The sequence below is a fragment of the Cyprinodon tularosa genome, unplaced genomic scaffold, assembly GCF_016077235.1.
Source record: "Cyprinodon tularosa strain WSP-4 unplaced genomic scaffold, ASM1607723v1 ctg90, whole genome shotgun sequence".
NCBI classification, from domain to species: domain Eukaryota; kingdom Metazoa; phylum Chordata; class Actinopteri; order Cyprinodontiformes; family Cyprinodontidae; genus Cyprinodon; species Cyprinodon tularosa.
Window position 1 is genome coordinate 2,862,295 of NW_024039674.1, and position 27,706 is coordinate 2,890,000.

Here is a 27,706-nt window from a genome sequence, read left to right on the forward strand (position 1 = left end):
ATGGGACAGACGCTGTTTAGAAAGAGGACAGCCTAACCTTGGACCCCCATAGCATAGGAAAAGCTGGTCCGAGCGTCTCAGATTGGCGGTGGCTGCAATGTATGCCTCCAACGCTCTTACTGGGCACAACAACTCCGACTCATTCTCAGTTGTACCAGATTGAGGCTGAAACCGAGCGAGCCGCAATGGCTGGTTACGGTGAAAAGGAGACAACACCTTAGGCACAAACGCAGTATTAGGCCACAGGGTAACACCAGAGCCATCTGGATTCCACCTGATACACCTAGGGCTGACAGAAAGAGCATGTAGCTCGCTGACCCTCTTAGCTGAGACGATAGCCATCAGGAAAGCAGCCTTGCAGGAAAGCCACTTGAGTTCTGCTTGTGCCAAAGGCTCGAATGGAGGGTGGCACAGAGCTGTGAGAACCAATGGCAGATCCCAATCTGGGGCTCGTGGGGCTGGCCGCTGGCACAACCTACGAGCACCACGCAGAAAAAGTGAAACCAGTTCATGGCGCCCCACTGTACGGTTGTCAACAGTTCGGTGAAGACATGAAATTGCTGCAACATACACTTTAAGGGTCGAAGGAGAGCGGCCCTTATCAAGGAGAGACTGGAGGAACTCCAAAATAGTGGGCACCGAGCAGGAAAGCGGGTTCTCATTGTGGGCAGAGCACCACTGAGAAAAGAGGCGCCATCTGTTAGCATACTGCAGCCGAGTGGAGGAAGCCCTAGCACTCAATACGGTGTGTCTCACGGTGTCTGAACACCCAGTCAGCCTCCCAGGGGCCATGCCCACAGCTGGAGACGTTGAGGGTTGGGGTGCCATATCTGTCCCCCCAACTGAGACAGCAGATCCCTCCTTGCTGGAAGACGCCATGGAGTACCGTGACACAGACTCCAAAGCAGCGGGAACCACGGCCGCGCTGGCCAGAACGGAGCTACCAGCAACACTCTGTGGCCCTGCTCGAGAACCCTCCGTAGAGTCGGCCAAACCAGTGAGAGGGGTGGAAAGGCATACAGGAGAACCTGCGGCCATGGATGAGCCAGTGCATCCTGGCCCAGTGCGCCCGCCATCCCGGTTAGGGAATACCATAGGGGGCAATGGGTCGACTCCTCTGTGGCGAACAGATCTACCTCTGCCTGCCCAAAGAGGTTCCAGATTATGCGCACTACGTCGGGGTGAAGAGACCACTCTCCCGGGGCAGGTGCCTGGCGGGATAGAGAGTCCGCAACCTGGTTCTGCCGTCCTGGCAGATACGCTGCGCGCAGGGTACACAGACGGGGATACGCCCATTCCAGGAGATCCCTCGACACCTTCAAGAGACGTGCTGACCTGGTGCCACCTTGGTGGTTTATATGATAAACAACAGAGGTGTTGTCTGTCCGAATCAGCACGTTCCTTCCCTCTAGGTGGGGCAGAAGGCACCTGAGGGCCATGTGCACAGCCCGCAGCTCCAGCACATTTATGTGTTCGGTGCGCTCCCTTGGGTCCCAGAGACCCCGAACAGCTCTGTGTTGCCACACGGCACCCCAGCCCATGAGGCTGGCATCCGTGGTGACCACCTCCCTTCGACACACTACTAGCCCCATTGGAACACCACTGGACAAAAGGGTCCCGTCTCGCCAAGGAGCTAGGGCATGGAGGCAGCTCCTGGTCACCATTAGCCTGCGATGCCTGTGCAGCCTGGCGTCTAGGCGAAAGCTGTTTAGCCATCGCTGCAAAGGACGCAGAAGGAGCAGCCCTAAGGGCACGACACGAGTGACTGATGTCAGTTTGCCCAGCATTCGCAGGAAGGTGATGTAGGGAAACTCCCTGCCCAGTCTGAATCGACGGACAAGCTGGAGTATGTCGTCCACCCTGTGAACAGATGGACGGGCCATCATGGTAGCAGAGTCCAGATGCATCCCAAGAAAGGTGGTTGTCTGAGATGGAACCAGACAACTCTTTGCCAAGTTGACTTTGATGCCTAACATTGACACATGAAGTAGAAGCTGGGACGTATCCCGAGAGGCAGCTACCTGAGAGGGAGCACAAAGAAGCCAATCGTCCAGGTATGGCAGAATCCTGACTCCGGAGGCCTGTAGAGGAGAGAGGGCTGCTTTCACGCATCGAGTAAACACCCTCGGGGAAAGGGAGAGCCCGAATGGGAGCACCCGGAATTGCCAATGGCGCCCCCGATAGGCGAACCTGAGAAAACGGCGATGTTCTGCCGCAATAGGCACGTGAAAGTAGGCGTCTGTCAGATCTACTGATGTAAACCAATCTCCCGCCACAATGGTCTGAAGGACCTCTGTTATGGTGAGCATGTGGAAGGGAAGGACCTTCAGGTACCGATTCAGTCCCCTTAGATCTAAAATGGGGCGAAAACCGCCGGTCTTCTTGGCCACAAGGAAGTATGTGGAGTAGTAGCCTCTGGGTTGCTGCAGAGGATCTACAGACTCGATTGCCCCCTTGCCCAGGAGGGCGGAAAGCTCCTGGTCTAGTGCCTGAGATTTCACCGGGTCTGTGATGACAGTCAGCTTGACCCGGTGTGAGAGGGGGGGGCCGCCGTCGGAACTGGAGCCTGTAGCCATTGGTTAAGGTGGCAACCACCCATGGATCTACGGCATGAGCAGCCCAGAAATTCAGCTGCTGATGGGAAAAATGTCCGACGGCTGGCCCGGTGGCATCATCTTCTATCCCCACGGCCCCTGGGGGCTCTGGGGGGAGGGCGTCCAGGATTTGAGGCCCGGGTCTGTCTAACAGGGCGGCAGACTGGCTCACGAAAGTCCCTTCTCGGTCTCTGCCGCACATCATGGGGATAGGAACCAACAGGTCTGCCACCGGTCTGAGGTCGTGGCTGAACGCTGGGGGTAGTGGCAGGGCGGCCCGAACGCTGGGGAAAGGCAGGTATGCTCCTGCGAAGGCCGGAAAGCTGCTGGCTAGTCTGACGTGCCTGAGCAGTCCGTTCCAGCGCCTCCAAGGCAGCTGATCCAAACAGCTCCCCTGGTACAACCGGGACACCCCTGAGGGTCCTACGGCATGCTTCAGTCAGAGGAGACTGTGCCAACCAGACCTGTCTACGAGCTTGGACAAGGAAAGACATGACCCGTCCAAGCTCTCTGGTCATCAGCGCGAAGGCCTGCAGCGCTGCGTCACTATAACCAATCGCCGCACTTGCACCACCAGTGTCCTGAACAGATGCAGACAGGGCAAACATGAGGTGCGCCAGGGAATTGCCAAGGCGGCCAGCACGCGCTCCTGCATTGTACGCCTTACAGAGGAGGTCATCTGTAACCCGACATTGAGTCCGCGGGCACCGGACATCAGGACGCAGGGCTTCATCTGGTGACACAATCAGTGAAGCAACAGCTGGTTCAATTGCTGGCATACGGTCCAGGCCGGCCTTCACTGACTCATGCATGGCAGCTAATACACGACCATCCGAGGAGAGACGCGACAGCGCTCTCGGTTCCCGCCAATAGGCGTGTAACTCCTTCAGGTACTCCTCTGATGGAGGTACAGAAAAAGGAGTAGGAGCCCTTCCACGTCTGAAAAAAGCACTGCCAGAGCTGGATGCCTCTCCTTGTGGGAGTTCCAGCTGCAGCTGCTTCAGGGCCATAGACATGACCTCCCGCATGGAACCGTCACCGGCCTCTCCAACCGCACTCTGAGATGAAAATGAACCAGCCTCAGAGGCTTAAGAGGACCCTGCCTCCTCCTCATCTCTAAAATGAGAAGCGGAGGCAGCCAGAGAGATAACGTCATCCTCTACAACCAGCTCGGGCATTGGTGGGGAAGAGAGTCCAACCACTGGGAGCGAGGGATCAGATTGCCGTGTCTGCAACAAGGACTTCATCTCTGCCAGCTCTGCTGACAACTGCTCCACCCTTGTGGACAGGCCCTGGTCAGGTTTGGCCCGCTTCCTCCGGGGGAGGGGCACAGATGCTGTGGTCCCACCACGGCGCTTAGAACGCTTGGGGGGAACCACCTGCCCAGAGGGCGGAAGGTCCGAGCCCTCCTGGGGGCACAACTGGGCCAACCGGGCCACCCTCACTGCATGGGGCATAAAGCTGCAGTTCATACAGGGGTTCTCAGACAGCGCCTCCAAAAGGTGCTCATGTCCAAGGCAGGTAGGGCACAGGTCGTGGCCATCCTCTGCCTGCAGGGCAGCCCCACAATCTATGCAGCTGTGAGAGCCATCCATGTCGAAGGCCGACAAGGCTTAAAGAACAGAAAGTTATCGAAAATCGGGAGAGGGGGCGCAAACGCAGCCGTCACCAATTACAGCAGAGAAACGAAAGAGGCTGCGAGCACAAGGCAGCCGATACTGGGAGAGGGGGCGAGAACCGCTACCGTCACCAGGTATAAAACCAATAAACCAAAAAAGCTAACAACGTTAGCTGTATGGAAACTTAAGTTGGAAGTAGGAGCGAACAACGCTGCCGTCACCAATTATAGCGGATAAAACAAGAGAGGCTGCGGACACAAGGCGGCCGATACCGGGAGAGGGGGCGAGAACCGCTACCGTCACCAGGTATAAAAGCAATAAACAAAAAAAGCTAACAACGTTAGCTGTATGGCAACTTAAGTAGGGAGTAGGAGCGATAAACGCTGCCGTCACCAATTAAGAGAGCAGACCAACGAAAAGGCTGCAAAAAAAGGTTGATATTGGGAGAGGGGGCGAAAACGCTGCCGTCACCATTTATAATTAAGCAGACCGATGAAGAAGGCTGCAAACAAACCAAAAAAGGCTAACAACGTTAGCCGTCTCCAACTTCGGCAACGAAGTAGACCACACTTGGTTGGGAGAGGGGGCGAAAACCGCGGCCGTCAGTAATTATAGCAGCGCAGACCGGTGAAAAAAAGGATGCAAAAGTAGGGAGTATACTGGGAGAGGGGGCGAAAACCGCTGCCGTCACCAGGTATAACACCAACAAACTAAAGAAGCTAACTACGTTAGCCGTATATAACTTCGGCAGTGAAGTTATTCACACTGGGAGTAGGGGCGAAAACGCTGCCGTCACCAGTTCGGAACAAAACAGCACGAAGCTGTAGGTAAAAAGCTAAAGTCGTGAGCCGGGAGAGGGGGCGCGGACGCTACCATCACCAGCAAACAACTCACTTACCTTCCGTAATCTTCAGAATCGACCCGTTGCAGCCCTGGGAGGGCGGAGAATAACCGCAACTCCGGTCAAGAGACAGGGGCTTCAGACAACGGGGAAGTTAGCGAACCGCTTGCGAGAAGAAAAAAGGAGCAGAGCAAAGGATGACACCAGGCTATATAGCTTCTGAGTGGTCATCCGGTGTCACAGGTGTGACTCTGTTGGTATAATTACTCGAACTGCGCATGCCCGAAGGGAACATTCAGTGCTTTCAGCACCGCCCTCTGGCGGTCAGTAGGGATGAAATAGAACCAGTCTGATAACGAAACCAACTTTTTTTTATCATCACAGCCGCAGGAGTACGAGCTGTGTAGGCCCCGGTGCGGCTCTCCTCCGAGGAATCTTCGGAAAATATATATATATTTTCAGTTCTGGGCAGTTTCCCACGTAGTTCTAACAATTGAGATAAAAATGCTGAGGGGCCAGAAACTTCAAAGTAATAACTCAGGTTAAAGCAGGAAACGGGGGCGGCGGCGGCGGTGGGGGGGGGCATATATTTATTTGTTATATTTATTTTGGTCACTTTTCTGGTCACTTTAGTTTATTCTTTGTCAGTATTTAATAACATAACTCGGGTCTCTTAAGTTATTTTTCTTTAAAACAATTCTGTTATGGTTAAAAAAGTTGGTTAAAAAAGATTTAATTCGAAGTCTGTGTTTGTGTTCTTTACTAAAATTAAATCATTTAGCAATATCATAAAAAGTCCAGGCAGAGCTGCACATAAAATATGGTTTCAAATCTTTTCAATAATTATCGATATCGATCAATATGCATTTTTTTTTATCGATAAGCTTTTTTTCTATATCGCCCAGCCCTACGATTAATATGAATGCATGATCTAAATGGAAAGACTTGGATTTTGTTTTCGTTTCTTTGCCCTTCAGAACATATGGCTGATTGGTCTCTAGCTTTTCTTTTTTCCCCCTTTGCACAAAACAGATGCGGTCTGAATCAGAACCACCCATTGTCCCAGCATGAGGCGATGACTCACTAACTCCATACTCACATTAACCCCAGCCTTCTCTGTTTATGCCCACCTGGTTTTCCCCTTCACTCTGTTCCCCCTCTGCTCGTCTCCTACTTATTTTCACATAGTTTTAAACATGGAGAGAATCCTCTGTGTCCCTCCTGCTCTCAGATAGTATGTTTGTCTTTTAGCAGAGTAAACATTGGGGAAAAGAAATTGTTTGAGCTATAATTTGCTACTGAATCCTGAATTTGAGAAAAGAACTGCTCTTTACAGCAGCTGTAATGTTTCCTTTCATGTTCCTTTTACCAATAACTATTCTGCTCAGACTCTTGGATGGAAAAACCCGCATTTGGAACCGCATTGGACGACCACCTGAAGAGGAGTGGCAGAGAGATCGCTCTACCGATAGAGGCCTGCGTCATGATGCTTCTGGAGACCGGCATGAAGGAGGAGGTGAGTTGGAAGCTGAAATAAGGCTGATCTTCTCTCAGAACATCCCTCATTTATAAGAGTGTTATCTGGTGAAATGAGACGTTCCAAATAAAACCAGTTTTTGTCAAAGTTGCTGTCATTTTGGATGACTTGTGATCCTTTGGGGCAGCTGGAGAGGCTTTGTTTTTGTTGCTTCTGTTAACAGTAAATGTTAAGTCTTGTTTCTGCCTTTGGTCTGTGGTCAGAGCTCATGCTTGATTACTCAGACTTTACATACTATTGGCACCACTGTTTCCACCAGATCAGAGACATCCCTTCCACAGCATTGCGTGTGTTGGTATCACAGAACATCATTCAGACAGCAGATTAGCTCTGATCAGAATAAACATTAAGAAAAAGCAGAAAGGACTCTGAAACCAGGGCTGCAAAAGCGGACTGATGTTCATGTGGCCCAGAAAGAGAGAGCTGGTGTTGGCACTGTTGAACCTTAACTGAGTTTCCTGTCATTAAAGAGAGACCAACTTTGAAAGCAGCACACTTAATTCTAGATGCTGTTAATGCGGGAAGAAGTTACCAAGCCAGAGAGAGTTAGAATTTTAGCAGATAACAGGAAGGCTAAATGCTTATATAACCCACGTCTTTTAAGACCCAAGTTGCTCTGTTTTTAAACTCTTTATGGACCTAGAGATGGGGCCGATTTGATCCAGGATTGGTATCTGGTTCTGATACCAAAGGACCGACTGGAAAATTCTGATCCAGCAACCCACCAGTCACGTCTATGCTTTTGGATTTAATGCTATAAATCTGCAGACTTTCTGCCAGCTGCTCTGCTCGCTAGCTGCTAACTGTGGAGTGGATTTCCTGCTCTGTAAACAGAGTCAGTATATATAATGTGTACCATAAACATGAGGCAAATCGTATTTTATTTGTTGATGGGAGCTGTTTGAGAATAATAAAAATAAAAATTATGCTTTTCATGCACTATACATATAGAATTAGATGGAGTTTATTAGGATGTTACTGAAACAAAGTTAAGGTGCTGATGTTTTAAGTAGCGCTAAATTTCAAAGATTAGTTAATTTGCATGTTTGCTGTTAGGATGGGATTTTTCTTTAAACTTTTGACTGTTATCCTGTCTTTCTTTTCTTAAGAAACATGTTCAAACATATTCACCTGTAGGGATAAGTTTATTACAGTACAGAAATAAAAAAAATAAATCAATATTATTGATGATAATAAAGTCAGCAGAGATCTGTTACCAGACTGGAATCAGAACAGAAGTGATAAAATGTGGATCCCAGTGTGAGCATTGATAAGAATCGCCTCACATGGAGTCTTGTGGTTGTATAATGCTGGCTGCACCAATCATGCTAATGGCTAATATGTAGTGCTAAAATGTCTTCTTTGTTTTGAGATGTTAGTAAATCTGTATTTTTGAGAGAAACATATCTTTCTCTTATCTCAGCTCCATCTATAAGTGATAAAAAACAGAGATGTTCTGCTCTTTATGGTTCTTAAGGACTAATTGGTCTAAATCAGTGCCACCAGTTTAAAAGTTTACAAAAAAAATTATAAAATTTTGAACAGAAATAAAGTAAATATCTTGCATTGTTTTCCCCTTGATGCATACCGTAAATTCTCTAATATTGGCCTGTATTCCAATAGCGGCCGGGACTCTAACATCGGCCGGTCTCGCTGTCAGAGGAGGTAAATAATGGCCGGTCTCTAATGCAGGCCGGGGCTATAAACGTTTTTTCTGGGCATACCTCAACATTATACTTGTGGTAGTAAGTAACATACAAGTACCACAGCCCTGCGCAGCTGGACGACAGGCCCTGACTGCTGCCCATCTGCGCGAGGAAGAGAACAGACACGCAGCAGAACAGGAGGAGCGCGAGTGATGAGGAGATTAAAGGGAGAGATGAAGAGGAGGAGAAAAACTGAGGAGGAGAATTAAACAGAATTGGAGGATTTTTCTTTTTTTTTTTACTTCAAACCAAGCGAGACATGGTAACTGTACTTTTTCAATAAATGAACCTAGTGTTTTATAGGTTCAAATAGACACAAAATCTAATTTTTATTCATTCCACTGGTAGTCTGTTTTGCTCAAATAGCAATAGAGGCCTGTCTCTAATACTGGCCTCTATCCAATAAAGGCCTGGACCGCGATGCACTTGAGTGAAATAAAGGCCCGGGCCTATATTAGAGAATTTACGGTATTTTAAATAAATGTTTTATTATTATTAACTCATGTTTTTAATAGTTTTATCTTACTTTTATGTTTGAATGTGGAAGAGTACGCAATACCAAATCAATAAGGGCTATTTTCCTCTGTTAGCTGCTGCTTCCAGCTTATCTGAAGTGAATGTTGCAGACTTTATAAAAGCCTGATGTATTTCAGATGCATTACAGCTGTTTTTAAGAAACTGCTGCTGTTCTCTGCAGCTTTAAGGTAAGATAAATGTTAGCAGATGAACGTAGACGTAGTTTCTCATCTTGCTTCCTGCAGTAGCTGGATCTACTCCTTGTTCTTTATTTGAACCGCTGACACAGTTCAAACGTGTCTCATTAGGAGCAACATGGAGCTGGAGCTGTGCTTGGCTGCAGCACTGATTGCTGACAAGTTCAGAAGGAGCTGGAAATGTTTTCACCTTCACATTAAGATGGGAAATAAAATGAAAAGCAGACTTTTTTTTTCTTTAGTTTTAACATGGTGAGTCACTGTGCTGCAGAGAGGATTTATGATCTGTCAAATGTCTCCTTCCAGAGCCCGATTTAGAAAACAATACAATACACTTGTCTCCTGTCAATAAATCACATCTCTTTGTGTCTGTCCCTGTGTAACAGACTGTAAGGCAAACTTCTTCATTTGTTGCCATCTTCCGTTCCTGGCAAGTTTAGTCTCTGTCATTATGAGGTGAGGACAGACCTTGTCTGTTCGAAAGTAAATACGTGGCTGTGCTCAGGCTGCAGAGTATGTTTGTTTGCCTGATTCATTATGCCGCAGATGGAGTTTACAGCACGGATCTATAACGACTATATCTGCGACGCTGTGTTCACAACAACAATGTTGCCTTGTGTGCACATGCGTTTGTTTGCTTCTGCTCATGTGTTTCTGTGTGTGTTAGGGTCTATTCAGGATTGCAGCTGGGGCATCAAAGCTAAAGAAGCTAAAGGCAGCGCTGGACTGTTCCACTTCACAGCTGGAGGAGTTCTACTCCGACCCCCATGCCGTCGCTGGTATGCCCCAAACTCATCACAAAACGGCCTAGCATCCCGTGTGCTCATTTATTCGACCAAAACTGTATTTTTATCCAAAGAGAAAGCAGGATTGTGTTGGAAATCAATGTCACAAGACTGCAAAATTAATTCCGCTCAGTTTATAACACGTGTAGAGGTGAACACCAAAAAGAGACGCTGCTCTGAATTACAGCAAAAGTGGTTCAAATATCTGTTCAGTTGTTAAAAAAATCCTCGTTTGTTTTTTTGTTTTTTTTCCTCAGGAGCTCTGAAGTCTTACCTGCGGGAACTCCCTGAACCCCTAATGACCTACCAGCTTTACGATGAATGGATCCAGGCCTCCAGGTAAGACTCAGAACTCAATAGATTTAGTCCAATTTAGCCCAGGCTAATAAAGCAACGTATTTCTGCTCTCCTCTGGTTGTAGTGTGTCAGACCCAGACAAACGGCTGCAGGCACTCTGGATGGTCTGTGATAAGCTACCAAAGAACAACAAAAACAATTTGAGGTTAATTTACCTTAACTTTCTAGTTTTAATCAACAGTTCAAGTTTCTTTGCTGTTTAACAGACGCCATGTTTTTTATGCAGGTATTTGGTGAAGTTTTTGGCCAAACTAGCTCAGGAAAGCGAGGTGAACAAAATGACACCAAGCAATATTTCCATCGTCCTTGGACCCAATCTGCTGTGGGCCAAGACTGAAGGGTAGGCAGACCACTGCATGCTTCTATTCCTACACAGTTCAGTCAGCTTCTCTGTTTGTTAGGAAGCATCTGATTTTTATTTTGCCTCTTCCTGCACACCCAGGAGTCTGGCTGAGATGGCTGCAGCTACTTCAGTGCATGTGGTGGCCATTATCGAGCCCATCATCCAGCATGCTGACTGGTTCTTCCCTGAGGGTAAGTTCTGGCTCATCGCTGCATCTGCTGCTCCCATGGCGACCGCTCCTCCTGTGTTTGGCCTTCGGGAATTTGTCCAACATCAGTTGATAGTTTATGACATCCCTATTATTTTCTTCTTTATTAAAAGCTTTTCTTTGTTTTAAATGTATTTTATTACAGATATAGAGTTTAATGTTTCCGGCATGTTTGTGATGCCAACACCTGCATCCAACCACAATAATCACCTGGATTATGACTGCAGCACCATAGAGAGGAAGAGGCCTGGCAGTATGGTGGGACCAGAGAACGACCCTGCTCGCAAAGACAAGTAAAAATCCATCTGCTGCTTTCTTCTAGAAGCCTTCTCTATGCTTTTTATTCCTCGTTGTTTCCATTCCCAGAATAATCATTTTAATTAGATCCACAGTTTATTGCTTCAGTATCTTTGGGGTTTAGGGATCCTGGTCTTTTTTTTGTGGCTTTAGGATAAATCTTTGTTGTTTTCTTTCTCTCTTCTTCACACTCCCCCCTGCCGCCCCCCTTGTAGTGCCTCTAACAAGCACTCGGACCACACCCTTCGTAGAGGCAGTAACACCTTAGGTAGAAAACAGCACACTTCACCTGCCTTCCAGCCTCCTTTACCCCCTGTGGAGGCTCAGATGCTGGGGCACGGGGCCGGCCAGGCCCCTCAGTCCTCGGCTGAAGCCCAGCCACAACCTACAACAGGGGGGTCAGGGCAGGACGCTGCTCAGCATAGCTTGGTGCAGGGTCTGGCTGCTCTGGCAGCTGCTCAGCAGCTTCTAGCCCAGCACACAGAGGAATTCAGGTAAGAGCTGCTGCCCTGCACGTCTGCTCCTGGTGGGAATGAGCCTGCATGCTGTCAGTCAGATGTGCATGCCATTATCCTTTTAGCGTTTGTATTATAGTGTAGATCTGCCTTCACTGACATCCAGATGCCTGCTGAGCTACAAGGCTCAGGTTGGTTTGATGTGCAGTCCTGTTCTCACAAGTCCAACCACAAACTTTAACATGATTGTTTGGAAATCACCAAGAGGCAGGAACACTTTAGGTGTTAAAAGGAGAAAAAGAGATTCATGCCTTTTAAAAGCTCTGGCTGCAGATCTGTGGGTTTAGATCTGAACTTTGACCCATGAGCCAGCCTTGATCCAAACCCTCCATTGTTGTTGTCCTTCCAGAAGGTGAAGCTCCTCCCCAGTCCCAGTCTGTCTGCAACCTCTAGTTTTACTTCTGTGTTTGTTCCATCATACCTCTCCTTGGAAGAGATCTGTTCCATTTGTTTTCTGACACTTTGCATTTAGGTCAAAGTTCAGATTTAGTATCATTTGACCACAGAGAACCTTTCTTGGGTCATCCTCCACATGGCTTTAGACAGACTTCCCCTGAGTGATGGCGTCAGATTTCCCTGTGTTGAGATCAGGCTAATAAGCAGGTTTAGATTGTAGGTAATCTTTTATTTTTGTCTGTTTATTATATTAAATCCCAATAAAAACAAAAAAGGTTGGTTTTTAGAAGTGAAAAAACTGTGTAGAAGATAAAGACATGTTGAAGGTGATGAAGCTGATTGACTTCAGGACATTTCTATCTCTTCTTCCTCACTTTGGATCAGTCCTTTTCCACCGCTAGATGAAACAATGGAGTTTTGTCTGAAGTCGGCCCACAGAAGAAGTTCAACAATAGCTTCTGTCTGTCTGCTATCGGTCACTGAGGACACATGTTTACCTCTGTCCTCCCCAAATCGAAGGAATCAGCAGGAAGGCAGCAAAGACTGGCTTAAACTGCCTGTAGCAGTCAGACTGTAGTGGATCTGTTGTCCTACAGCTCGTGTAGGAAAAAGCAAATCTGGGTGAGACTTTGAGATCTTTGTGTTCTTTTCTAAAGCAACCCAAAGCTGCGGGACTCGGCACCAGCGCCCACTTCTGTGCCTCAGAAGAACGGTTCTGGAGGAAGCGGGTCGTCTGGAACGTCTGGGACCGGATCCATGGGGCCCAGTCCACACATGATGCGTAGAGGTGAGAGTCGGCGTTCTTTCATATGTGATCAGGAAGGCAGGACGTGTAAGAGACGTTCAGATGTCCTAAGCATGTCCTGTGGTCTTTCCAGGAACCAAGAAGCAGGCGCCTGCACCCCCTAAACCACCTAACCCTCCACCCAGCCAGCCTCTGAACCCGGCCAACCAAACCTCATCCTCTGGACCGTCCCAGTCCCTCAGCCCCACATCCAGACCCCTCAGCAGCCACTCCCCCACTTCCCCCTCCTCTCCCACCCCACAGCCGTGCGCTACGCCCAGGCGCCACTCCAACAACCAGCCTCCCATCCACGCACCCAACCATCCCCCTCCTGAACCTCCGACCCACCCCAGCCCACCGGCGCAGCCCGCTTCCATCACCCAACCCCCCAACTTCACGGAGCCTTCACCTCCAAACACGCCGACTCCTCCTGACACCCCTCCGCCTCCCACAGCAGCAAACACTGGCCAGGAAGCAGCCGCTCCTCCGTCCCCGTATCCCTACCAGTCCGGTTCACTTCCTCGACCGCGTCCCGTCCCCAAACCTCGAAACAGGCCCAACATGCCGCCGCCGCCGCAGCCTAGCACACTGAGCAGCGACTCCAACGGGGTCTGCGCCGCCGCCTTCAAGACGATGGGTAGGTGTCTCTGTGAGCCGATGCATGTCTCAGACTTCCTGCTGAATACTGACGGTCGGCTGTCTAACAGTCTCACATTGTGATGCTTCCACAGGTTAGAGCAGCACTGAGAGGTTTGTAGAAAATGTCCTGGTACCTTCTGCACCTTGTTTGCTCCCCATCAGTCACCATTTTCTGTCTCCTGTCCCAGTCCTGAAGCTGGACTGTGTCCTTTCATCAGTCCTCCTGAGGTTTAATACTCAAAGACAGCAAATCTGACAGGATAAACTATATCTCCATTCAGCTTTGAATACGCAGCTATTAAACACCAGAAATTTGACAATAATGAATCTCAAATCTCAAAACCTTATTCTGCTTCTGTTCAAATTTTCTTTGTAAATAACAGGACAGAATACAGAAAAAAAAAATCTGAATTAATTTCCATCAGACCTTTGCTACACATTAAAGCCTAATTGAAAAAATAAAAATAAAATAACCTGAAGACTCACATCCTCTTTATGAGACTGGAAATCCTCATGATTTTAGCTCACAGTTATAAATCTAAAGAGGTCTAAATAATTGAGTATTAAATAGCAGAAATGTCTGTTTTGGAGCCAGAAGAGGCTCCATGTTTCCATGATGCAGCCAGGCAGCATCAAAACCTTCATTTACCATTTTCCCTGAACCTCCACATCATCTGGAAGACATTCTGTTCAGATTACAGGATTCACACGTGGATCTGAACTGATTCATTTGATCATTTTTAATCTCCATCAGAGGTGGGAGCAGAGCTTTGAGGCCAGTGCGGGACGCTGGGTGTCCTCTGTCTTTCTAAAGACATACGATGGATTTCCATCCCATTCCCTCCTCATCACATCCACCAAACCTCACTATTCTGACCTGCTTTCTCTGCTTTCATGCTCTGATCCTCACCTCTTGTGAGAGAACACTGCCACCTGCTGTTCGAATGACAGAACAGCGTCTGTGCTGCTCACAGCTTTAAAGCTGCACGTTTGTTCACATTTTGTAAGGGCAGGTAGATCCTTGTGTTTAACCATCTCTGGTTGGGGAACACATCACCGGCTTACTTTAAACACACATTTTGTTTTTATATCCGTCCCTTTGTATAGAAGCTTTAAAAAGCTTTCTTCCTTTGTGTCTCATATCACAGTGTCAAACTATTTATTTTTTTCTTAATGTGGTGCAGAAAAACATGCAGGGTTTTTGAAAGGGTTCACAGAAAATGTAGCCTTTTTAAGTCTTCTCACATCCTCAGCTGGATTTAGATCTGGACTTTGGCTGGATTTTTGAAAACATGCTCTCCACTTATAAAAAATAAAAGCACGTGCACAATCCTGTAACCGATAGGGAACGGCTATTAAACGTGTGCAAGAGCGTGCACGAGCCCATTTCTTCTCGTGCACACTCTGTTTTAAAGTTGCTGTTTGCATCGCTCATACAAGCTAACTTTCCAAAAGAAGATTTGCAATTTTTCCCCTATGTCAGACTCACCACCGTTAAGTGAAAATGGGGACGAGCACGTAGGACGGCCTTATGTAAACGTATCACCAGAATGATTGACAAGTAATAGGACTAATTATTTTGACGATCCAGCCAGAAAAAGAACATCCTCCGCTATACCTTTAAGAATTCATGGAGGTTTCTGTTTGTAACGAAAGAAAATCTGAAAACTTTCCTTTAGTAAAGCCGTCTATGGATTGTGCTCTTCTGCTTCCTCCTGGTCACTCTGCTCCTCTGTGTTGCCTTTTAGACCCGGCGGTGTCTTTGAAGGGACTCGGTCGGGCTTTGATCCCTGAGCTCGCTGTGGACCAGCAGCCAGTGATGGCGGCCACCACCACCTCCTGCAACCTGGACACTGAGAGCACGGCTCTTTGAGGATGAGATGATGACATCACGGGTCCAGTTGTCCACCACGCCCTTTTTCTCTACAGCTAAGATCCTCATCTAAAGCATGAACGAGTTCTTTCTGGATGAAGGATATGTGTATAACACTGCCCCCTGCTGGCTACTGTCATGGAGGAACCCTTGAAGCCAAAGTTTCTGTTTCCACACACTGATGTGATGTCAGCAGGTTAAGATGGTTGTTTCCACCCCTGCCCACACACAGAGCGCCATCTTTGTTTTCCAAGGGCAGAACCTTCTGAATTAGCTTAAGACACTGCAACCAGCATTAGAGCGTTTGGATTGAGCTGACGAGACTTCCTGTTTGTCGTGTTTTTTTTTTTAAACCTGTTTTATATAAACAGTGGCCTTAGAACAAGAAGGTGATGGTGTGGTTCTGCAGCACGGAGCAGGAAACGAGATGACTGCTGGTTTTCAGTCATCGCCTCTTTCCCCCCCTCCCTCCGTTTCCCTCATGTTTGTATTTATTTCCCGGGTTCAGAACACACATTCCTTCTTTTCTTGCCATGATGCAGTTCAGTGTAGCTCCTGCCTTATTGGTTCCTGACAGAACCACATTTGATAATTACTGTAGCGCTTAGGAATTCTCACAGTCGGCCTTCAGGGACATGAGGACAGTGGTTCGATCCCCTCAGCAGAAGTCGAAATATTCTGGTTGTATTTACGTGTTTTGGGTTTTCTGAGCGGAAAAAGTTGGGTTAACCCCCAGATGTCAGTATTGTCGCCCTCTGGTTCTGCTGGTCTGCGTCAGAGTGAATGTAGAGAACAAGCCGGTTCTGACCAGCCCAGAAGCTGCTGCTGGAGAACAGGCGGTTCTTCTTCTCCTGCCTTCCCCTCTGAGCTGAGAGGAGCAATCTCAGTAATGATGCAGGGTTAGACTTCATCAGATCAGAACCTCTTTTTAATTTTTTATTTCTTTGCCGCATTGAGTATGTGTGAATGCCTTGGTTAGTTTGGGCTCAGACAGAATTCTGTTCTGAGAGAACCGACCCGTTATGGTACATGAAGAGAAGGCATGGACTCTGCAGCTGCTCTGCTTTCTCTCCTGTACCTCCATGCCTTATCCTTCTGCATCCTGCAGGCTTAATTATTCTCTTTCAGGCAGACACCGTTAAACTGTTGATAATAAAGCTAAAGTTTTGAGCTCTAAGGTTTTGGATTGATGCTGTCTGAGCTTAAATATGGAAGAAATCCTGTAATATGAAAGCTTCCCAAATAAATAAAGTATATAAAGATTAAAAATGCGGTTGTGTTGTGATTGATGTGAGATCTAGATGTTCCAGAGTCAACAAGTTTATCAGATGGAAAGGACCAGAGGTAAAATAAAACCTGCTTCCATTGATCAAGGGAAATATTAACTGCTGAAGCATCTCAGAAAGAGATCAAAAAGAACATTAAGGCTCCTCAAAACCCTGAAGAAAGTCCAGCTACCAGTTTCAGACCTTTAGCTAAAATTTGCTCAGGTTCTGGAGCAGAACAAGGATCCAAAGCCAACCAAGGTTTTCATCTGAGTGGCTAAAAAAAGACTAGTGAAGGTTTCAGAGTGGCCTAGTCAAAGTCTGTTGCTGTTTTCTTTCTTTCAATGTCTGAATTTAATCAGTTCTTTAGAGTGGATTTGATCAAAATTCCTTGTTATTTTGGGCCAAGGTTTAGTTGGGACAGATTTGTTCATAAATGAAATCATAGTTTCAAAGAAGTTTCTTGTTTTTAATACGGTTCTGAAATAAGAACAAGAACAAATTGGAAATAAGTCCATGAGCATTGAGCCCATCTTTACTTTTTTTTTAGTTTACAGGCAGAATGTTGACCCCCTGGTTCTATTCAGAGTAGCAACGTCTCTGTTATTCTATAACTTTCCATCTGTGAAAGTGAGTCAAAGCGGACCTGAATTGGACTCATATCAGCTAACAGCGTCTAAAGATTTGGACATATTTTCAAACCTCTTTAAAGATCCAAAACATTGTTTTTATTGAAAGCAAGCAGAAGGATCCCACCATCACAGAACATCAGCGACTTTCAATGACAACATTAAAAACAGAACCTATAGAATGACAGAGCTGTGTTTTATCGCTACCAGCTGCTCATCCTAAGCAACATGCCGGGACGACAAGCTGGTTTTAACTTGATGCTGCTGCTACAGCTGATCGCCTCTAAAGCTGTGCTAGAAGAACATTCATGAATAAGAAAATAAACCGGGCTTCTATAGAACGACCCGACTATACAACACAGACAATGATGCATAGAAAGATCATAGAGCAGGAGAACAGCACTGAACAGGAGAGGACCGTTTCCATTCAACCAACTGGCATCTATTTCCTGTGGATCATCATGGTTCCCCTTTAAACATAAAGTGGTGCAAGAATCTGGATTTAATCCTGACTTCATTAAGTCCCTTTCTGAACCAAACCACATGTATCTGACTTCATGTTAAGCCTCGTCTCCAGTGAACCTTTTTACTAAGAAAGGGATAAAAATCCAGATGATTTGAACCTTCAGCAGCTGTTAGATCAGGGGTCTGCAACCTTTAAAATCTAAAGAGCCATTTTCACCCTGGCAAGTAAAAGGCATTTAGAGCCACAAATAATAAATAACCTTTAGATAAAACACATTATTTTGGATAATGTCTGCTATATGTGGAAGTATGGAAGCATAATGACCTAGAAAACAAACAAACAAAATTGGTCTGTTTTTCTGATTAGATCATTTTTACAAAAATAAAAATGTTTGTTTTTCTAAATTAAAGACACAATTTAAAGTAAACAAATACAAAAAATTCAGTTTTTGTGAATTAACGACAATGCTGCTGTGGTTTCATAATGGATGTTCCACTACTGTTGGTTTTCATGTTTACAGATTAATTACCTTATGTATTACCTTAGGTTATGTTATAGGAGAGTCTGTGTGTATCTGTGCACAGGATAATTTGAAAAGTTTATAAAAAAAAATGTTATCAGGGGTGCACCTCAAGAAACAATACAAAAAATATTGGTTATGATCCAGATCATAATCTGGATACAGAAAGATTCTCTAACAATGTGAGATATGAATATTTGCCGGAACAAGCAGTTCCCCACTAAACCACAGGGTGGCAGCAGTGAGTATTGACAGCCTCAACATCAGACTCAAAAAGTTGGAAGATAAAAACACAAGAAAAGGGAAAATTGTTGGCTTGTTATCAGCATCTATTGAAACAACAGATTTTAAGGACATTTGTTTTTTTTTACCAGAGTTCAGCCTCATGCCATGGAACAATTCTTTAAATTTGGTAATGATCCAAATTGTGTGCTGGTTTTAGCTATAAGTGTCACAATTTGGGGCTAAATGTTCTCTTCATTCTATCATAATTCAGAAAAACATCAATTTTGTTTTTTCTGTTGCCATTTTAAACAACAAACAGGTTATTTTTATTTTCAGAAAGATGAAGCATGAATTTTTGCATATAGGTTTATCAGATGTAGAAACATAAATAGCAAGTTAATGAAAAGAAAAAAGAAAACATATTTCTAATAATCCATATTTCTTATATGAAAATTAAATCAAATTTAAAAGGCTACTGCATTATTTGGTTCTTTATATCATTTTAATAAACTATTTAGGGCCATTTTGGGGAGTACAAAGAGCTGCAGGTTGCAGACCCCTGCATCAGATTGACCTGCAGAAAATATTTTCTTTTATTTCAACCGTTGAGATTTTCAGCCCAAAGTCAAACAGCTGAGATCGTAATGAACCGTGCAGGATGTTCGATTAACCAAGATAAGAAGGTCCAGAGGAATGAAAAGAGTTTTCAGAGGAACCATCTTCTTCAGGAATTTCCTCCCATTTGGAGCATCTCCTGGAGCTCTCGGTTCTGAGCCTTACTGAGATCCACCGGACCTTTCAGGACATCAATGGACCCGTCTCCAGACGAGCCCCGGGTGGAGCGAGTCAGAACCAACCTTCTAAAGCTGCTAAACTAAAGCATGTGATGTCACACATTTCAATAATAAGAATAAATAACATTCTCCTGTAAAAAGAGATGGAAATAATGTCCAGCAGATGTTGGACATGTGGACACCGGTTCCAGCACCTGATGTGGTCCGGTCTGGGTGGGTCCAGTGTCCTGGAGCGGACCGTGTCTCTGTTCCTGTGGGTGTGAGCGTCTCAGTGGGGTTCTTGGCACTTTGGTTGATGGACAGCAGGGAGGAACCTTCTAGATCCTACCAGGCCAGAGGAGAAGACAGTCGAGGGCTTCGTGGGTTTTCAGTCGTCTGGGTCTCACTGAGCGCTCTCTGAAAGACAGAACCAGAACCTCAGCCGGATTATCAGGCTTGTTTTTGATTATTTATCTGATGGAGACCCAATTATTTTACAGCTGCAGGCAGTTTGTCTGGTTCTAAAAAGCCTCCCAGCTATTTTGGGCTGAAGCTGTCAAACATTTGCTGAAGATGCAACCAGTCCTAATAAAGCCCGGCTTATTGTAGGTGCACAGCGGAGCGGGACGGTAGGCTCACCTCAAACTTGGCCATGAATTCTGCAAAGATGCCGAAGAAGGCGTCTGTGCTGGTGGACTTGCTGTCCTCTCCGAAGTAGGAGGCCACCTTGGAGAACTCCTCCATGGCTCGGGACTGCAGGGACTCCAGAGACTGGATGGCAGGATGACTGTTCTCCAGAAAACTCTGTGGAAGGAAGAAGTTTCAGCTCTCTGATCACATTATAAAGGTCCGGTTTAAAGTGCCTCCTTTAAGTAACTCTGGTGCTTCTGGTGTGTTTTTAGTTTCAGTTCAGAACCCTGTCTTTGGTTTCTGTTTTTTGGTGAATGTTATATTGAATAGTTTGGCTTACACTCATAACAGAAGCAAAGTGGTCCTCAGCTGTTGCTGGGATCTTCTGGCAGGCTGTGCGAATGTCCTGGACTGTAGTGTGAAGGTCATTCAGCTCTGTGGTGATCGCTCTCTGGTTCACTGGACCGGAAAACAACAGCAGCAGCGGTTTAGCAAAGGAAAACCAGTAAGATGAATGTTTCTATGGAGAAAAGGTTTCCTGAGTACCTTTAGCCGCCAGGGGAACTGTCAGCAGGTCTGCAGGGAAGTTCAGCAGCTCAGGAAAGTGTTGGCACAAAGACTTGGCCAGAATGTGAAGGAAGGTGGACTTTCCATCCACCGTCTTCGTGGTGCTTAGCTGCGAAAATGAAGAGAGGAAATGTGTGAAAGTGGGAACAGAGAAGAAGCGAGCAGGTTGAGAGGAGAGCTTCCAGGCCGCACCTCAGTGAGGAAGTTAATCTTGAAGCTGGTCGTCCTGTGGCTCTTAGGCTGGCCGTTGTTCAGGTAATTTCCCATCGCCAGAACAAACTGTGGGCATAGAGGAGGCAGAAAAACATTCAGCACCACCAGAACTGCTCAGGCCGACCCAGACCGGTGAGCCTGAAGACTCACCTCCAGGATTTTAGCCAGCTTCTTGCTGCTCTTCAGCTCCACTGAGGCCTTGTAGATGTAGTCAAAGGCCACCTTCATCTCCTCCGTCCTCTCCTGCAGCGTGGTCTTAAAGTGGAGGCTGCGCAAGCGGGTCTTATACTCCGGAACCATCAACATCTGAAACAAACAAACCCTGTTATTCACAGACGGACTTCTCCTCTGTGGTCCAAACGGGCTCATTGCAGCTACCTGGAAGATGAACTGGTCTGGCTCGCTGAGTTTGGCCGGGTCCTGCTCGAAGCGCTCGTACTGCTTGACCTCTTCCTCGTCGGGGGCGTAGAGCAGCAGCTGCTTGATGTGGGCCGGCTCCAGCCGGTCTGTGTTCAGGTTCATCAGAACCTGGCGCAGCTCCTCAGGGGACAGCTTCAGATGTGCAATGAGTATGGCTGCAGGGAGGGGGGAGTGGGATTTATCTCTGTGGTTCTGCTCTGCTGACATAACATCTCTGATGGAACCTCCTATTAATGTTCCTGCAGCTTCTGGTTAGAAAATCTTACATTCTGATTGGCTGCAGCAGGTTGATCTATGGTTAACAGACTGACTCTCCATTTAGTTCCTTTAACACTGTCATGAGATAACCAGGCTTTCTATTTCAAGCATAAACGTCCAAACCTGCAGTAAAAACTTGGTTCCTTCACCGTTTCTATCATAGAATCTGGTTCTGTGACGGGAAAAATTATTTTCCACTCAATTCCTGTTAGGCCTCTAGTTAGGGAGCTTGTTTTGTTTATTTTTTTGCACAAAGTGCTGCTTATTCTCTGTCTAAAAGCTATACAGAAGACACACACTCTATGTATACAAAATGACAATAAAAGTTGTCTAAGTCTAAAGAAAAAAGTGTTTGCTGAAGCAGAACACCTGCTAGACAAGGCTGGATGTGAGTCTTATCTTGGCTGATGCCTCAGAATGTTCTTTTAAAGGTTTTGGAATAGAGGCCAGACTCTTTTACATTTAAGGTTTATTCAACATTTTACTCCTTTAAATTGTTTTGATCAACTGTATGTGGAGACCTTCACAGCTCTTTGCAGACTTTAACTTAGTTAGAAAAACCTTGTCTAGAGGAGAACCGGCAGAAACATTGGAAAAGACCATAAGTTCCTTGTTGCATCTATCTGTTCTGTTAAAATAAAGAGTTGCTTTAGTGGCGCAGTGGTTAGCACCAACGAATAGTACTTGATGTGTCCTTTCACACCCCCTCTCTCACCCCGTGCCGTAAAAACCTAAAAATTTCCCCGCCTCAATTTTTAAATCCATTTTAAATATACCTTCAGATTTCAGCTACACCTCCATCAGTTTGCAAAGTCTTTCCCAGTGACAGACAGAGGGTCACTCCTGCTCAGCTACAGCAGGAGTCGTTTAACCGCATTTTAGGACGTTTAGAATAAGATTCCACCTTCATGAAGCTCCAGGTTTACTGGAAAACAGGAGATGCAGTGAAATGTGTCAGAAAGCTAAATAAAACAAATTAACATCACCACAGAACAAGCTGCTGGATAAAAACAAGATGAGCAGATAGAGATGAAGAGTCAGGAAATTTCAGGTATTTTAAGGCTCCCATGTTTTCAGGCAGTGTTGGACCAGGACTCAACATTAAATGAATCATTGGAAAGAAAATTATTGGGGAATGGTTTTATATCTGCTCCGATTTGGGCAGATGAACACGGTTTCAGTCGTTTTACGCTCCTGCTTCAGTCTGCCTGTAGGTCCCTACTCTTTAAATGGTGTTTTTGATAACACCAAATCTCTGAAATTGTTTTTTGAAGCTCTATGTGGTTTATTTTTTATTTAAGAGCAACGATCAATCAGAACATCATGACTGATGCATCAGAAGAGCTTTTAGGAATATTGGGATTCGTTTTCAGATCCTATCTGGAGCACAATATGAAGCAAAAACTACTTTAATCAGACTAGATCCGAGGTTCCTCAAGGCTCCGTTCTTGAGTCGGTTTTAATTATCATTAGAAGACCAAAACATGGAGTACTAAAGAGTCTCTAACAGATTCTAACGACACTCCTTCTGTCCCCATTCATACAATCTAACAGTTTGTAAAGCTACAACATATGATGCCTTTCAAAATAAAACCTTTTCCCACCAAACTAACATGAAATCTCCCCAAAAATCACTTATTTAGAAATAAAAAAAAACAGAAAAACATTTCTGGTTTGCTCTTAGCTTTTAAGCGTTTCTTTCCTAACTGATCAGTGAAGGTTCTTCGAAGTGGGAGGTGTTCTTACAGGCGTTGTAGGCCTTCTTATGGGACAGTATCTCCACCACGTCTTTCTTCTTGAGGTTCTCTGGCAGGAAGGCTGGTTCTGGAGGAGAAACTGATCATTTTAACAAACGTGTCAATATTTGTTCTCCAGGCACCAGGGGGTGTGAAATGATGAGGATGATGATGCAGCTTTGTCCACTGAATGGTTTTCAAACAGGACTCTGCTTTTTACAGAGCTAATATGATGCAGAGGTTTTCAGACCCTTAGAACTAGCAGCTATATGATCTGGATCAGGAACCAGAATGTTTCCTTTTTCTTACAGAAATATCAGTGCTGATTTGCACTCAGTGACTCTGTAGAACTAAAACAACAAACACTTTCTACCTCACCTGAAAAAAACAAAAACTTAGTCTTACTTAATAGTCTTACTTTGAAGGGTCATGAAAACCTGAGCAAAGCAGAGCCGCAGACAGCTGACCTAACAGACGGAGGATGGGTGATGGTGCCGTATGGAGAATGGTTGCACAGGAGCAGAAAACATCCCGACTGGGAACAGACTTCAGTAAGCAGAGATAATGATCAACAATCAAATGAAAAATACATTAAAACATGATTATTAATGACTGGCAGCCATGATGTAATGTTTGAAGTTAGACGGTGGCAGGGAGCATCACTCACTGGGTCGGCGCTGAGCTCCAAAGTGCAGGTCCAGGTCTAAGTACTTCACCATGTCACTCAGCTTGTCATAGTCGGAATCTTCTCTCAGCTGTAAGCAAACCAGGACAGACTCGTTAGCGTCCACCATTCCTGTTTGTTTGGTGTTGCTGTGACTCATGAGAGACAGACGAAGCTTTGTCCTCCGTCGTAGGAGGGAGAAACGCTGCAGCCAACCTGGGAAGATTCACAGCTTTCTTTCTGCTGGAGTCGTGTTTGTTGTGTGAGCGCCGAGCGACGCCAGCGAACAACCGATCAGAGCTCACCTGACCCCAGATGGTTCCCTCTGAGTTCTCCACCTGCTCCCAGCGCAGCCTCTTCACACTCATGTGGTTGGTGTCAGACGCCTGCTGGCCCGGTTTGGGCAGAGGAGGTGGGTCGCAAGGTGGAGGCAGTGGTGGAGGAGGAGGAGGTGGAGCCTTTAAAAAGAGGAAATTAGCAAATCATTTCAGGATTGATTTTTTAAAATTATTAGTATTTTATTTTTATTATTGGAAACTGACTTCTTTAATCAGTGTGATTAAAGACAAATACCGAAACCTGAGGAAGTTTTCTGACCTTTATACACCATTATACACCAGCATAATGAAAAAAATAATTCAGTTCAGTCCGTTTCTCTAAAAATAAGTTGATCCTCTCTTGATTTGAGCATGAAAGTAAGAAAATATGCCAATGGAATAAGATTAATTATGTTTAAGAGGAAAAAACTCAATTATTTTATTTCAAGAGCATAATATATAAAGAAAAATTCTAATTCCAGTGAAAATTATCTCCTCTACCTGTTCAAATTAAGAGCAAATTCATTTATTTTAAAACATTTTTACTTTAGTCTTTGCAAAAAATGTAGATCTAAATATTGTGGATCAATAATTTGTAGGAAATATTGCTGGTCAGAGTTAATGGATGATGGCTGAGGGTTATCCTGAATGAAGACCTGGAGAGGACCTGAAATTGGGTTGAGATAGAATGGCCTAGTCAAAGTCCAGGCTGAAATATAATGAGAATCTTTAGTCAGAAATGTCCATGCAGTCTGACAGAGAGGAAGGTAGATTTATAGACAAACCTAATCAGATCAAACCATGAATGCAGAAACACTTCAAATAGACATGAAGGGTTCTGCCTGGTTGCTAAAGAACAAGATGAAGTTCTTGCTTTGATGCCGGGTAATTTCTGTTTTCTGTTGCTAGGAGCTCTGCTGCATCTTCTGAAGGATGAAGGAGAGAAAGACGCATGTGTTACCTGTTGTGACTGGAGTTCCTGTGGTGAGCTCTCGAAGCTGGAGGTGTGAGTGGGGAGGGAGGAGTGGGAGGCGGGAGGCTGGGACAGCACCGAGGAGCTTTGGTTCTGGGCTGGGCTGGGGTCCTGCAGGGATGCTGGGAGGGGACCCTGGTAGCTGTGCTGGTGGTGGAGCTGGTGGTGCCTGTGCAGGACCAGCTGGCTCGGCCTCAGCGGCTGGGGGGACGGCTGGCGGACGGGTTGGGGCTGGCTCAGCTGACGGGGGAGGTAGCTGGCGCGAGACGGCTGGGAGGACCGCAGAGTCGAGAAGTTCAGCGGGGCAATGCCCTGCGTGAACCTAGTGGATGAGGCTCTGAAGCGCTGCCGAGCTTTCTCCACCTCCTCTCTGCTGGGTTTGTGCAGAGGTGAGCGGCTGGACAGGAGGGTCCTGGGAGGAGGCGGGGGTGGAGGGATGATGGGGTGATGCGGCTGGAAGGGCATCCGGCTGCGGGGGACGTGCTCCGGAGAGAAACGCACGGGGGGCAGAGGGTCGGTGAACTGGACAGGAGGAGGTATAAGAGCCTGGAAAGGAGGAGGGGGCGGAGGGCTCTGGTCGGGAGGCGGTGGGATCGGTTCAGAACCAGAGGAGTAGGTGGGAGAGGAGGCCTCATCGCTGCTGCAGTGCTCCTCGCTGCTGCCGCTGCTGAGGTGGCGGGAAAGGAAGTCCTGGTCGTCTGGGAAACTCATCTGGAGGAAGATGGAGGGCGTTTATAATTAATGCAGTTTAACAATTAGCTGCGACCTGAACTTTAAAAGGCAGGAAGTATAAACGTATAAGTGGAGCAAAAACTGAGCAGAGGGCTCAGAGGGTGTGAATACTTCTGGGATCATGATGCTGCATGAAAAAGCTGTAAAGCACTCAAACAAAAATCTTTGTTCTTTTTCCATTTTTAAACCAAATATAACCGACTCTGATCAGGCATAACATTATGACCCCCTTTGATGCAGGAATCTCTTTTCTCCTCATCCATCAGGGGTCATCTCTGCAGCCCCAAACGCCTGTAACACGTGGAGGTCATATTGTTGTGCCTGTTCGCTGCAGATGCAGATGTGATGTGGAGCCTGAAGCTTGCAGATATAATTAGCTTCTACTGAGTAACGAGTTTTACTCACAGGTGCAGTTCTTCTTCTGAAACCATGACGACCAACGTCATCAATCTGTTTGTGTGACACAAGCGTTGGTTGGAGCAAATATCAGAGCTGCTCAGAGCTCAGAGGTCATGTGTTTTTTTTAACGCAAAGTTTGTAAAGTTTAAAGCTAAATGTTTTATAGTCGTCCGTAAAGGACGGATTCATTTCATTTCAAATATGTTTTTTTACTAAAACTGGTAATAAAGAGAAGAAGTAGTCCTCCTCACCTCTTCATAGTCGTTCTCGCCGGGCACAAAGTCGTCGACCAGAGTGACCCGGTGGCCCAGCTGCTCGCTCAGGGCGTCTAGGAACTTGTCTGTATCTCGGCTCCGAGGCGGGCGAGAGAAGGTGAACAGCTTCTTGCCGCGGGTCAGGGTGTTGGGACCGCTGTCCGGGTGCGGAGGGGAGGCAGGGGGGCTCTCCAGGCTGACATAGGGGTTGGACTCCACGCTGCTCTGGTGCTGGATCTCATACACAGTGGTGGGAAGAGGCTCCTTCCAGGAGAGGGATAGGCCGGACTTTCTGTTGCCTAAATGGATGGAAATCGGGGGAAAAAAACAACAACATCAGAGCTTCTGTGATTAAAACACATCCTCCTGTTTCTACCAGCTGTTAATTTCTCCATTATGTTATTATGGGGAGTTTTTCCATGAGGTAACCTTGGCAACAAAGAGGTCCTTTGCCGTCATATATGCAGGAGTAAACTGCAGCATTTGAATGTGTTTGGGCTCCAACGCATTCAAACATCAGTGGCTGTCACGTCATGATGGAGAAGAACCTGTTTCTATTTGTCTGCATGAACCAAAGAGTCAGATCTTCTCTCACATAACGAGATCATGACATCATTCATCTGCCATCAGGGCCAACATCCATATCCTTTAATCATATATATATGTTTTTTTTGTCCAATTGTATCATTTAAACAATTAGACCCTGGTGGTGAATGAGCTGAAACCACTGATGGAAGCATGTATCTGAGTGTTTATGTCTGTGTGTGTGAGCGATACCTGTGAGAGGGGGCAGCGTGAGGGGGGAGAGAGAGCGGCCGTAGGCCTCAGTCTGTCCCACCACCTCAGGCTCTGCGGGGGAGACGCTCTTCCCTGTGTACATGTTCTCCAGCTCCGTGTACACACCTGTCATCTAAGGGGGGGGTGAAGGCATGATCAGCTGATTAGCACACAGTCGCTGCCGCACGTTTGCTCTGAAGGTTTGGAGCGCTCAGATGCTGAACTGTAAACCTCCAGATAAACCGAGAGCTACAGACTTATTGGCAGCCTTGGTAACGATGTGAACAAATCTTAGAATAAATTCATCTTCAAAGGCAGAAGGACAGCTTTGGATAAATGTTTCTGCCACATGGGGAAACATAAAAACGTTGCTGCATTTCCATTACAAATGTGCAAAAAACTATATTAATATTTTGGTAATTCTGAAAATGTCAATTAAAATAGCGCATTAATACGTTTATTCAAGCGATATCTCTTGAGTATAACACGACAGTGGTGAATGTTAACACTCCTGCACGACCGTGCTGATCAGCTGTCTCCAGTGTTAAAAGACATCTTCAACACCTCACTGGCGACATGTCACAGGCCAACCTGCTTCAAATCCTCCTCTAGTATCCCTGTTTCCAATAAGCCAAGGTCCACAGGACTTAATGACTTTACAACCGTTGCCCTGACCTCTTT

General features: G+C 46.1%; 2 protein-coding genes across 7 annotated transcripts in view; one reads left to right on the forward strand and one right to left on the reverse strand.

The window, feature by feature from the left end:
• The window catches only part of arhgap17a (Rho GTPase activating protein 17a), a 46,862-nt gene extending 30,386 nt beyond the window's left edge, over positions 1 to 16,476 (forward strand). For 3 of the 5 annotated variants that reach the window (XM_038274104.1, XM_038274106.1, XM_038274105.1), the window contains 11 exons: positions 6,443 to 6,570; positions 9,678 to 9,789; positions 10,053 to 10,134; positions 10,217 to 10,297; positions 10,379 to 10,492; positions 10,595 to 10,686; positions 10,849 to 10,996; positions 11,216 to 11,494; positions 12,568 to 12,698; positions 12,790 to 13,332; positions 15,083 to 16,476. In XM_038274104.1, the coding sequence (XP_038130032.1) occupies positions 6,443 to 6,570; positions 9,678 to 9,789; positions 10,053 to 10,134; positions 10,217 to 10,297; positions 10,379 to 10,492; positions 10,595 to 10,686; positions 10,849 to 10,996; positions 11,216 to 11,494; positions 12,568 to 12,698; positions 12,790 to 13,332; positions 15,083 to 15,207 (1,835 nt within the window). In that variant the 3' untranslated portion in view covers positions 15,208 to 16,476. Of the gene's footprint in view, positions 1 to 6,442; positions 6,571 to 9,677; positions 9,790 to 10,052; positions 10,135 to 10,216; positions 10,298 to 10,378; positions 10,493 to 10,594; positions 10,687 to 10,848; positions 10,997 to 11,215; positions 11,495 to 12,567; positions 12,699 to 12,789; positions 13,333 to 13,426; positions 13,446 to 15,082 lie in introns of all 5 variants that reach the window. The other 2 variants (XM_038274107.1, XM_038274108.1) reach the window with 2 other exon arrangements.
• Positions 16,477 to 18,449: 1,973 nt separating this feature from the next.
• The window catches only part of grid2ipb (glutamate receptor, ionotropic, delta 2 (Grid2) interacting protein, b), a 42,259-nt gene continuing 33,002 nt past the window's right edge, over positions 18,450 to 27,706 (reverse strand). The window contains exons 13-26 of one of the 2 annotated variants that reach the window (XM_038274139.1): positions 27,026 to 27,158; positions 26,246 to 26,547; positions 26,001 to 26,045; positions 24,852 to 25,574; positions 23,879 to 24,031; positions 23,577 to 23,664; positions 22,920 to 22,997; positions 20,874 to 21,070; positions 20,646 to 20,801; positions 20,475 to 20,561; positions 20,262 to 20,391; positions 20,056 to 20,174; positions 19,725 to 19,889; positions 18,450 to 19,502 (exon numbers count right to left, since the gene is read on the reverse strand). In XM_038274139.1, coding sequence (XP_038130067.1) covers positions 19,431 to 19,502; positions 19,725 to 19,889; positions 20,056 to 20,174; positions 20,262 to 20,391; positions 20,475 to 20,561; positions 20,646 to 20,801; positions 20,874 to 21,070; positions 22,920 to 22,997; positions 23,577 to 23,664; positions 23,879 to 24,031; positions 24,852 to 25,574; positions 26,001 to 26,045; positions 26,246 to 26,547; positions 27,026 to 27,158 — 2,448 coding nt within the window. In that variant the 3' untranslated portion in view covers positions 18,450 to 19,430. The remainder of the gene's footprint in view (positions 19,503 to 19,724; positions 19,890 to 20,055; positions 20,175 to 20,261; positions 20,392 to 20,474; positions 20,562 to 20,645; positions 20,802 to 20,873; positions 21,071 to 22,919; positions 22,998 to 23,576; positions 23,665 to 23,878; positions 24,032 to 24,851; positions 25,575 to 26,000; positions 26,046 to 26,245; positions 26,548 to 27,025; positions 27,159 to 27,706) is intronic. The other variant, XM_038274140.1, reaches the window with a different exon arrangement.